This window comes from Carassius carassius, chromosome 1, assembly GCF_963082965.1.
Source record: "Carassius carassius chromosome 1, fCarCar2.1, whole genome shotgun sequence".
NCBI classification, from domain to species: domain Eukaryota; kingdom Metazoa; phylum Chordata; class Actinopteri; order Cypriniformes; family Cyprinidae; genus Carassius; species Carassius carassius.
Window position 1 is genome coordinate 32,311,200 of NC_081755.1, and position 12,232 is coordinate 32,323,431.

General features: G+C 36.9%; 2 protein-coding genes across 2 annotated transcripts; both read left to right on the forward strand.

The window, feature by feature from the left end:
• The first annotated feature begins 1,774 nt into the window (after positions 1-1,774).
• On the forward strand, positions 1,775-2,911 carry LOC132145560 (ferritin, middle subunit-like). Its single transcript, XM_059556683.1, has 4 exons — positions 1,775-2,041; positions 2,191-2,337; positions 2,467-2,592; positions 2,696-2,911. Exons 1-4 carry the CDS (start codon positions 1,940-1,942, stop codon positions 2,852-2,854), a joined length of 534 nt encoding a protein of 177 aa, XP_059412666.1. The 5' UTR covers positions 1,775-1,939; the 3' UTR covers positions 2,855-2,911.
• Positions 2,912-8,501: 5,590 nt separating this feature from the next.
• Positions 8,502-9,808, forward strand: LOC132145556 (ferritin, middle subunit-like). The gene is made up of 4 exons (XM_059556669.1): positions 8,502-8,736; positions 8,896-9,042; positions 9,195-9,320; positions 9,423-9,808. The coding sequence occupies exons 1-4, from the start codon at positions 8,632-8,634 to the stop codon at positions 9,579-9,581; spliced, it is 537 nt and encodes a 178-aa protein (XP_059412652.1). The 5' UTR covers positions 8,502-8,631; the 3' UTR covers positions 9,582-9,808.
• The last annotated feature ends 2,424 nt before the right edge of the window (positions 9,809-12,232 follow it).

Here is a 12,232-nt window from a genome sequence, read left to right on the forward strand (position 1 = left end):
CATTCGCAAGCATATTCAATTCAAGTTTGTTTATTTGTACTTTTTTTTTTTTTTTTTTGTCATTGTAAAACATTATCATACATTCCTTGTTGTCATTTATAGTGTGTGTGAGGTACATCATTTAACAATATGTTTTGTTTAGAGTGCTTAAATAAACTGATTAAACCAATATTAAATGATCAGAAAACTGGCCCAAAATTAGTGGTACTCCGTTCTACTTAACTAAAAAAAATAACAATGTCTACCCACCCTTGATAGTACACGTACAACACAGAGATGTCTATTTTACGTAAAAGCAAAGGTAAAATAGACATATCTGTGTTGTACGGAGCCATAGCCATTGCTATTTTTTTAGTCATTTGTATCAGATGTTAAATAAACATTAAAAAAATAACTTAAATGTGTTTATGATTTAGAATGTAGCCTATCTAATGCGTTTATCAGATGCGTTTACACAGCAGATGTTTCCCAGATCAATTGCTCTTTAGCAAAAAATCTGAGAAGACTTAAAAAGTAGCATAGAGCATTAGGTTATACGTTTACGTAGGTCTCTTTGTTCAACAATAGACAATTACTCTCATTACTATCTATTACTGTTTTATTATCTATAGTTACTATTACCATCTCATTCTCATAACTACCAGAAGTCTTATATATGAAAAATACTGATATAAAATTACTATAATGATTGATTGAACTGTTTACTACAAAAGCTGACATGAAGACATTGGTCCACACCCTGTTCAAGTTCCAAATGTGCTAGCGTCATGCATAAGGAAGTGAAAATGTGCAATGCTGCTGAGTCACAGTGACACAGTAAAATAACACGTCTTGTGAGTGGACATGTTTTATTGCTGAAAAAAAGTGAGGTTTCGTGTGCAAATTATGGTGCAAAAATGCTAAGTCACTGTCACCTGATGGATTACCTTTGCATCCGATTATGAAGGTAGTTACTAAGGGATAAAAACTGAGCTCCATATAGTTGGAAGACTGTCCCATGATTTTACCACACCATGGTTTCCGTTTCTATAATGTAACATACGCAGCACAGCAAATTCAACATTATTATTAGGATGATTTTTAGATTAACATCATGCTACTGAATTTTACTTTTTTTTTTAATCCCTTAATAGACTTTCATTTCACTAATTCAACACACTTTGCTCTTTTGACTCGAGCAAACAAAGTCAGGTGTGCCAAGGAAGTCAAGTGTGATTTCATTATTTTGTAAATAGTTTAAGGTTCAACCTTAAATGTTTGCTGTTAAAATACCATGTGGCACAGGTGTCGGGTTGAAACAACATGTTGAATTATACAAAAGGTTTACTAAATTATACCAAAGGGTGTTCTATAGTCTTTGATTATAGGCTACTGAACATTTTCCATTCTCGTTAAAGGTAAATAAATTAAGGGTTTACTGTTCATTGTTTTTATATTAATTAATACAATCTATTAAGATTTTTTCGTTCAATATGTAATAAATTACATTACACCCCTGGTGTAATCTATACACAATTACAAAACATGGAATATACTGTTCTTAAAGGACTGACATTGTCTAACGTTATTATTTTACATAAAAACTAGAATATCATATCGTTTTCTGTTGGGTTTATTTTTCCATTATGAAAAAGGGTAACACATATCTTATCTCCTTTGTCTGCTGACTCTCAGCTGACTGTTTACCACTTCCGCGTCACTCAGCTCGTCCTCTGATTGGCTGGATTCAGTTTCACTGACGTGTTGTGAGCGTATATAAACACGAAGGCGCAGGTTACGCCTCACAGTTTCAGGAAGATTCGCAGAGGTTCTTGCTTCAACAGTGATTGAACGGAACCTTGATCTCGCTGGAAATTCCATTCGAAAACATCTTACTTGATATTTATTCTTTTTTTTTTTTACCAACACTTTGATAACAAACCTATAAAATTCCGCCGAAATGGATTCTCAGATTCGCCAGAACTACGACCGTGACTGCGAGGCTCTTATCAACAAGATGATCAACTTGGAGCTTTACGCTGGATACACCTACACCTCCATGGCAAGTATCTTTTTTCTTTTTATCCATATGCTAAAACGTGTTTTGGCTTTTTTTCTTGGTTGCGACAGTAACGTTATGCAATTCAGAGTCGGTGAACGAGCGCGACTCGGTGTTTTTAATCTTTTCCTTGATGATTTTGTTCCTCACAGGCTCACTACTTCAAACGGGATGATGTCGCTCTTCCTGGTTTTGCCAAGTTCTTCAAGGAGAACAGCGAGGAGGAGCGCGAGCATGCTGAGAAGTTCATGGAGTTCCAGAACAAGAGAGGGGGACGCATCATGCTTCAGGACGTAAAGGTATATGCATTTGAAATACGATTTGATGTGCAAATCTGGCTCTAGATCTATGCATATTTGCAAGAGTCGATTTTAATTGAAGGGGGAGGGGTATCACGTGCTCACTGACGTGGCTCTCTTTGTCTTCAGAAACCTGATCGTGATGTGTGGGACAATGGACTGACTGCTATGCAGTGCGCTCTTCAGCTGGAGAAGAACGTCAACCAGGCTCTGCTGGATCTGCATAAGGTCGCCTCTGAGAAGGGAGACCCTCATGTGAGTTTTTAAGGCCATGTTTTGATGTACATTACTGCATCTATCACATCTTAATGTATTGAATTAAGCATCCTAACATCTCCTATATTATCTTGTCCAACAGCTGTGTGACTTTCTGGAGACTCACTACCTGAATGAGCAGGTTGAGGCCATCAAGAAACTTGGTGACCACATCACCAACCTTTCCAAGATGGATGCTGGCAAAAACAGGATGGCAGAATACCTGTTTGACAAGCACACCCTGGATGGAGGCAGCAGCTAAATGATGCCCTCAGATCATCTACATGCTACAAAGCTTTCAGTTATACTGTAAGCAGAACAAATCATGTAGTCATGATGCTCTAATGCAAGTTTTTAGACGCTTAAAAGGTTAACATTTAGAGGCTATATCTAGCTCTTTTGATTGGTCGTCTTGTGAATTTTTTTTTTTTTTTTTTTTTTTTTTTTTTTTTTAGTCCTCAAGCTGATGCTTTTGTGTTTAATGTACACTAATTGGTTTTAACCAGGTGAATTAGATGAATAAACATTTTTGGCTGGAATGACTGACTGGTCTCTTTGTTTTCAACAAACCGGTGTGTATTCTCTCGGTCCTAGAAAAAGGTAATGATTAAACTATATGTAAGACCGTGTGGCGTCTGGTGCCGAAACTATGCACTGCATATTGACTGACCTTCTGATTGATAACAACACTTACTACTACAGGAGGATATGCAGAAGGGAAAATGTAATTATTTGTTTAATATGACTAATACAGACCCTTAAATTTTAGAATTGAACTAAATATGTTAATTTTACTTAAACATGATTATTAGTAAATGCATTATGTAAACCTGGGGTGGGGCTCCATTGTTTAGAATGGAAAGTAAGCTTTAATGTTTATTGCTATCTTGAGTATGAAGTGATGCGGTTGATGATTATATATTAGGCCTCTAGTTTTACACATACCCCAAATCTGAGGAAGATCCTTTGGTTTACACTGAACACAGAAAGACGTGATGTCATGTTGGCTTTAGTGTTATCACTATACAGAAACATTAGGATCTGCACTGACAACAAGATGAGCTCCCCTGCTGACCTCAATCTCAATGATTTCTTCCAACAGCAACCTCTGTTTCCCCTCAGGATTTCAATTATAGAGGTACTGACCAGACTCAACCCCGTTCGATCAGTGTGCAGCGGATAGTTTTGTTACTAAAGCTTTCCTAAAGTACTGCATACACTTATATGCGGTATAATTTCTTAAACATTGAAAACTATATGAAAAATTAAATAGGCCTATGGATAGCATTTACAAACCTGATTCCCAAAAAGTTGGTACACTGTACAAATTGTGAATAAAAACAGAATGCAATGATGTGGATGTTTCAAATTTAAATATTTTATTCAGAATACAACATAGATTTCATTAAATGTTTAAAATGTGAAAATTTATCATTTTAAGGGGGAAAAAAGTTGATTTTAAATTTTATGGCATCACACATCTCAAAAAGTTGGGACAAGGACCGGTTTACCACTATGTAGCATCCCCTCTTCTTTTTATAACAGTATCCAAACGTCTGGGGACTGAGGAGACAAGTTGCTCAAGTTTAGGAATAGGAATGTTGTCCCATTCTTGTCTAATACAGGCTTCTAGTTGCTCAACTGTCTTAGGTCTTCTTTGTCGCATCTTCCTCTTTATGATGTGGCAAATGTTTTCTATGGGTGAAAGATCTGGACTGCAGGCTGGCCATTTCAGTGCCCGGATCCTTCTTCTACGCAGCCATGATGTTGTATTTGATGCAGTATGTGGTCTGGCATTGTCATGTTTGAAAATGCAAGGTCTTCCTTGAAAGAGACGACGTCTGGATGGGAGCATATGTTGTTCTAGAACTTGGCTATACCTTTCCAGATGTCTAAGCTGCCCAAGCCACACGGACTCATGCAACCCCATACCATCAGAGATGCAGGCTTCTGAACTGAGTGCTGATAAAAAACTTGGGTTCTCCTTGTCCTCTTTTGTCCAGATGACATGGCGTCCCAGTTTTCCAAAAAGAATTTCAAATTTTGATTCGTCTGACCATAGAACAATTTTCCAGTTTGCCACAGTTCATTTTAAATGAGCCTTTGCGCAGAGAAAACGCCTGCGTTTCTGGATCATGTTTAGATATGGCTTCTTTTTTGACCGATAAGAGTTTTAGCCGGCAACGGCGAATGGCACAGTGGATTGTGTTCACCGACAATGTTTTCTGGAAGTATTCCTGAGCCCATGTTGTGATTTCCATTACAGTAGCATTCCTGTATGTGATGAAGTGCCATCCTGAAGAGCACAGGAATCCAGTATGGTTTTCCGGCCTTGACCCTTACGCACAGAGATTGTTCCAGATTCTCTGAATCTTTGGATGATATTATGCACTGCTGATGATGATAACTTCAAACTCTGCAATTTTTCTCTGAGAAACTCCTTTCTGATATTGCTCCAGTATTTTTCGCCGCAGCATTGGGGGAGTTGGTGATCTCCTGCCCATCTTGACCCCTGAGAGACAGTGCCACTCTGAGAGGCTCTTTTTATACCCAATCATGTTGCCAAGTGACCTAATAAGTTGCAAATTGATCCCCCAGCTGTTCCTTATATGTACATTTAACTTTTCTGGCCTCTTATTGCTACCTGTCCCAACTTTTTTGGAATGTGTAGCTCTCATGAAATCCAAAATGAGCCAATATTTGGCATGACATTTCAAAATGTCTCACTTTCAACATGTGATATGTTATCTATATTCTATTGTTAATAAAATAGAAGTTTATGAGATTTGTAAATTATTCCATTCTTTTTTACTCACAATTTGTACAGTGTCCCAACTTTTTTTGGAATCGGGTTTGCAGATTATTGGCCTTCAGTCGCTAATCTCAACTGTAGTGTCAGCTATTTCTGAGTGCACAAAACTTGGCTCGGAATTTTATTCAGGTGCATTTTAACAAATTAAAATGTCGTGGATAAATTAAATTATTTCAGTAATTCAACTCAGTGTTGTAGTCGAGACCGGCTCATTCGAGTCGAGTTTAGAGAGGGTTGAGTCCGAGTCAAGACCAAGAACAGAGAGATTAGGTCTGAGACAAGACCTAAAGAAATCTTCAACAGTATGTAAAATGTTTGGTGAAAACAATAAAATTTGCACCATACTCAAACAGCATATCAAATATAACATGACATGTACAATGTATTTTATTTACGTGATATAGGTTTAAAAAATATTATCAGTTAAGGGTAAAAAGGCCACATATCACAATGTTTCTTTTTTTTAGAGTTACTACACACAAACTCTTTGTGGCTCTTATATGCAAACTGAATAATAGATGATGTAACAGACGCTTTAAAAAGTTAATGTATTCCCATAGTTCATGAGACATCCTGACCTGAGTCCTTCTGCCTCTGCACTGACGCTAACATCTCAAGTCACAAGAAAATCACCAATCATTGAACGTGTGTGTCAATCATACATCAATTTAAAGAAATATTAACATACAGTAATAATAATGAAATATTTTGATTGGGACTCGAGTGGACTCGGGAATAAGTCAGATCCAATTCCTAATATGTTCAAGTCCGAGTCAATACAGAGTCAAAATGCACACAAGTCCATGACAAGACCAAGACCATTACAATACTGTCTTGAGACCGAGTTCAGGACCGAGTCCGGGTCTCGAGTACTCAACACTGCAACTCAAAGGTGAAACTTGTATTAAATAAATTAAATGCACAAAGACTGAATTAGTTCCATATTCTATATTCTATACCATATTCTAATTTGTTGAGATTGAATTGGTGGGTTTATGTAAAATGTGGGCCAAAATCATCACAATTAAAAGAACCAAAGACTTAAACTACACCAGTCTCTGTGCACTGAATTTATTTAATACACGAGTTTCACAACTTGAGTTGAATCACTGAAATAAATGAACTTTTCCTCGACATTGTAATTTATTGAGATGCACCTAAGTTCTTAAATACTTTATTAAAATGGAAAAAAAAAATTCCACACAGAGTTTCTACAAAAATACTAGAACTTAACAACATTTGATCATTTACCCTGCCAGTCCAACACACAGCACACTGGGATCTAGAAATCCACTGTCCAGTTTCAGGTGTCAACAAAAATTAATCATGTAGATACAGTTTTTGTAGACTGTAGGTGTGTGGCCTTGTGCTTGATTGTTTGATTGGTGGAATGGATTGGTTAGTGTTCAATACTTACTCATTCCTGTTAAACTGACTGTGGTTTTATTCTCTAAACTTGATGTATCATTTTAATTTGCAACCTTTGGTGTTTGTTGGTCATTTTTATTTTAGAGAACAAAATTTAATGAACAATATGGTGAATATTCTGTTTAAATTAGGATAATATAATGGAAATAGCTGGAATTTTGGTTACCTGGTGTTACTAAACTGAAAAAGGTTATGGCAGGTGTAAAATTGAAGGTTACACACCTGGTCTCCAGGGAGCTGATCAAATAACAAACGTACGTCCTGATATTGCTGAGTTAGATGTGTTCCTACGTCAACATATTTTGTTGACCCTGGAACAACATTTTACTCAAAAAATGTAGTCTTGACCATATCCCTACACCTAAACCTAACCTTAACCATGAGTGATCCTTAAAATCAGAGAAAATGATAGATAAATGACACTGATGTACAAGCATCTAACAGTGATTGTATGTGTAAACTTCACAAAATCTATAAACTTGTTCTTCAAATCTGATTGGTTAATCACAATGTTGTTCCAGGGTCAACAAAGATGGTAAAATCACTTGGTAAAATCAGGTTCTGCAATAACAAACATACTCACATGTTCCATAATATGGCATATATGAAAATTTGCTGAGTCACAGAAACACAGCTCAGTGTCAAGTCTTTGTTCATTTACATTTGCTGACAGACTGAGAGTTCATACTGGTACAACATGCTTTTGTCATTGTCACCCTAATACATTTTTTTTCCATCCAAATTCAGTTACCAGGGATGATATCACTGTGGCATGAAATTGCAGTACTGTCTCATGATATTTGCCACATCACACAGGCTGTTGCTGTAGTATGCAGGGTCATTTACATCCTTGAAATATTATATTTTATCATTTAATAAATACTAAACTATTGTAATAAATGAAAACTGTTTTAACACAAGTGCTGACAAGGATTCTTGTTTTTACAGGAGTCATAGGACCAGTCCAAATGTGTGATAAAGCCCTGTTCAGATCAACCATACCATGAAAGCTGAGTTTGCCGTCTTATCGCTATGTAACTGCTGCCGACTTTATATTATGTGACATGAAAAGCGAGTATCATAATGAGATTAAACCTACTGATATCACACATATTGCGCAAAGACATTTCACTTGTTACATTTCTGTAGACATTCTAGTAATGATAGAAAATGATTTGCTATTAATTGTTCTATATTTCATTTGCCTTTATTTTTGTTCCAGCATCCACATGACCATATATAGAACATGCAATTTGTAAAATGGATGAATATTTATTTATTTAACTCCGATGAAACAATGTAAATGCACATTTGGTTAATTTTAGGTTAGATAACACATTGCTTTGAATTTTAGATGTAGGTACAAATCGTGCTTTCTTTTAGGGCATGCACCTTAGTATTATTTCGAGTACCCTTACACCAGTTTAATGTTTAATAAAGTACCACATAAGAAAATGTGAAGCTGAACCCACAGGACCTGATTCAGTTTGCCAAAAATGGTGAACAAGAAAAATCTAATTCATGAACCTTGATCTTGTCCTTGTTATCTTACAGCATGACACAGCAGAGGGTCTCGTCACTTAATTACTCAGCTCATTCTTTGATTTGCTGGTTTTTAGTTTCACTGACGCATCATTCGCTGATCGTATATAAGATGAACGCGCTCCTTCATTTCACTCACAGCTTCAGGAAGATCTGAAGAGGTTCTTGCTTCAACAGTGATTGAACGGAACTTCGATCTCGTCGAAATTTCTTATTGTTTTACGTTTTTGATAATAAAACGATAAAAACCTGTCGAAATGGAGACTTCTCAGATTCGCCAGAACTACGACCGTGACTGCGAGGCTCTGATCAACAAGATGATCAACTTGGAGCTTTACGCTGGATACACCTACACCTCCATGGTGAGTATAATATTTTATTTGTTTTATTCCATATGCTAAACCATGTCTTTTGACTTTTTTTCTTGGTTGCGACAGTGTAACCGTTATGCAATTCGTATGCGGTGATTGAGCGCGTCACTCAGTGTTTTTAATCTTCCTTGATGATTTTGTTCCTCACAGGCTCACTACTTCAAACGGGATGATGTCGCTCTTCCTGGTTTTGCCAAGTTCTTCAAGGAGAACAGCGAGGAGGAGCGCAAGCATGCTGAGAAGTTCATGAAGTTCCAGAGCAAGAGAGGGGGATGCATGGTGCTTCAGGACATAAAGGTATAGCCTATGCATTTGAAATACACCTTTTCTATTTTGAACGATTTGATGACCAAATCTGGCTCTAGATCTATGCATATTCGCAAGGGTCCATTAAATTGCAGGGGGAGGGTGCATCACTTGCTCACTGACGTGGCTCTCTTTGTCTTCAGAAACCTGATCGTGATGTGTGGGACAATGGACTGATTGCTATGCAGTGCGCTCTTCAGCTGGAGAAGAACGTCAACCAGGCTCTGCTGGATCTGCATAAGGTCGCCTCTGAGAAGGGAGACCCTCATGTAAGTTTTAAGGCCATGTTTTGATGAACATTACTGCATCTATCACATCCTAATGTATTGACTTAAGCATCCTAACATCTCCTATATTGTCTTGTCCAACAGCTGTGTGACTTTCTGGAGACTCACTACCTGAATGAGCAGGTTGAGGGCATCAAGAAACTTGGTGACCACATCACCAACCTTTCCAAGATGGATGCTGGCAACAACAGGTTGGCGGAATACCTGTTTGACAAGCACACCCTGGATGAAGACAGCAGCTAAATGATGCCCTCAGATCATTTGCATTTTTCAAAGCCTCCAGTTATACAGTATGCACAAATCAAGCAATGTTGTCATGCAGCTCTAATGCAAGTTTAGACTTTTAGAGGCTGAAAGGTTAACATTTTAGAGGCTACGATTTTTACTCCTCAAGGTGATGCTTTTGTGTTTAATGTACAGTAATTGGTTTTAACCAAGTGAATTAGATGAATAAACATTTTTGGCTGGAATGACTGATCTTTTTAACAAACAGGTGTGTCAAAGGTTAGTGAGTACAACAGTAATATTTGAACAAGCATTTATCTTTTAGCCGTTAACGATTTATTCTCTCTGTCCTAGAAAAAGGTAATGATTAAACTCTATGTTAGACTGTGTGGCATCTGATGCTAAATATTATGCACTGCATATTGACTGAGCTTTCTTATTGATAACAACACTTACTACTACAAGAGCATATGCAGAAGGGAAAATAGTCCAGAAATTAAAATCAAATTATATATTTAATATGACCAATACAGACCCATAAATATTAAAATTGAACTAAATCTGTTTAGTTTATTTAAACAGGATTATTAGTAAATGCATTATGTGAACCTGGGGTGGGTCTCAATTGTCCACAATGGAAAGTATATATATATATATTTACCAGTATATGCATTCCCTGGGAATAAAACCCACAACACTTTATGCTGCTAACGCGGTACTCTAGAACAGTGGTTTTCAACCTGTGGGCGGTGGTATTGCAGGTGGGCCGCCAATTACTATTAAAATAAATAATATTGGTAATATATGTAAAAATGTCTAAGTCATAACATAATAACATCATTTCATAAATGTAATTAAATAACAAAAAATAAATATTAAACTGTAACTATGCTTCCACTATTCGAGCTCGCTGATTGGTTTAAGAATAAACCACCAATTTATATTTTTGCTGCATATGCAACAGAACAACAAATTCAAACATGCATAATGGCTGTCAACAACGTCAACATAAATGGCTGTCAACATGTTCCCTTCTGACTGCTTGCTCCGCTGACTGTCTACCCGCTGCCGAGCTCTGTCTGGATCTGGTTTTCCTGCTTTGCTGAGCGGTGCCAGCCAGAGTTATTTTCTGTTCTTTGCCAGTTCATTATAGGGCTATGCGATTAATAGAAATCGTTATAAAATCACGATTGAATGATCTGATCCAATCAGAATGCAATGAGCCTAGCGTGAGAACACAACAGACTGGGCATATGCCTACATAACTCAAGGTTCACACACTCAGTCTGTGATGCGTCTTTTTTCTGAGCCCATGTTAACGGATCAGAGCGTTCACACTGCACGCGGTAAAACATGCGAAAATAATTAATATCTAGCACATGAGCATAGAGAGAGTTGTGAGTGCACTGTGCACAGGACGCAGTTTAAGTGAGAGGAGACACGTTTTAAGTGCGCACACTCTTTCCGGGCGAGAGCAGCGTGTATCTGAGCAAGCACGTCTGGTTTTGTGACAGAGCAAAGGAAATCTGCGTGCGAACAGAGAGATTCTCGCTTGCGCATTATTTTAATGTGCTTTCGCGTTACAATCACGCACTCACTCTGCTGCTTCTGCACCGCAGACATACCGTATACGCACTGCAAACGGAGTACATGTGAACCTGTATAATGTATATCAAATCTATTTCAACACCTGAGGCACCCTACAATTAATGAGCTTTATGAACAATGCATGGCAAAAAAAGAAAAAAAAGTCCTTGGACACAGGATTTATTTATTTATATCTTTTTTGCCATAAGTCTATACATTTTGTTACATATTTACTATAGTGATTATTTTGACTTATGTCTGTTCTAGAGACATTACAACTTTTTAATAAAGCTCTAACTGGTTTTCTTTTGGAAATATGTTTCAAATTCATCCTGAATGCATTTATGACTGTAAAGCATATCTGTGTGTGTCAAAATCGTGATTAAAATCGAAATCTCCAAATTGATCAAAGAAATCGCGATAGTTTTTTTTTTCCATATCGCACAGTCCTAGTTCATTCAATAAAGACAGTTAACAATCTAGCTTCTAAGTGCTAAGTTATTAACCAAACAATAGCGGGGTCAGTTAATTTTATTGCAGTGGGCCGCGCAAACATATCTGTTTGGTTGTGTGGGCCGCGAGTTGAAAAAGGTTGGGAACCACTGCTCTAGAATTTATAAGATTATAAAAGAGTTTCTATCACATTTTTGCTGCAAGGTAGTGCTTGCGGTTAAGCTGTGGATGTTTACCTGAAGGTGAACACATTGACTAGCAATGACTGTGCTAATACCATTTACAAGTAAGATCTGATTTGTTCATTCAATTTACTTGTTTAAATAAGTTATATTTAGATTAGCATTTGTTGTACTAAATATTGATTTCAACTGAAATAGATCAGATTAACTTTTTCCAGGGCAACAACTCAAATTAAATTTAACAAATCAAAATCTTTTAACAACTTCATTGTAAGTTGTCACAACTAAAACAGATTTATTGATTGATTGATTGATTGATTGCTGCTAAAATTCAGCTAACATTAACACATTCCTGAGATATTAGCTGAGGTTGCAAAGTCTTGTCAGTTTATAACTGCTGATGACCGCATATTATGTGGCATGCAAGTGAGTATTATCATGAATATA

What these genes read in the sequence shown, in the direction of transcription:
- LOC132145560 (XM_059556683.1), top strand. Translation starts at nt 1,940, where the DNA reads ATGGATTCTCAGATTCGCCAGAACTACGACCGTGACTGCGAGGCTCTT. An exon ending in GATACACCTACACCTCCATG is followed by an intron (nt 2,042 to 2,190) that starts GCAAGTATCTTT and finishes TGTTCCTCACAG; the next exon opens with GCTCACTACTTCAAACGGGA. An exon ending in TCATGCTTCAGGACGTAAAG is followed by an intron (nt 2,338 to 2,466) that starts GTATATGCATTT and finishes CTTTGTCTTCAG; the next exon opens with AAACCTGATCGTGATGTGTG.
- LOC132145556 (XM_059556669.1), top strand. Translation starts at nt 8,632, where the DNA reads ATGGAGACTTCTCAGATTCGCCAGAACTACGACCGTGACTGCGAGGCT. An exon ending in GATACACCTACACCTCCATG is followed by an intron (nt 8,737 to 8,895) that starts GTGAGTATAATA and finishes TGTTCCTCACAG; the next exon opens with GCTCACTACTTCAAACGGGA. An exon ending in CTGAGAAGGGAGACCCTCAT is followed by an intron (nt 9,321 to 9,422) that starts GTAAGTTTTAAG and finishes CTTGTCCAACAG; the next exon opens with CTGTGTGACTTTCTGGAGAC.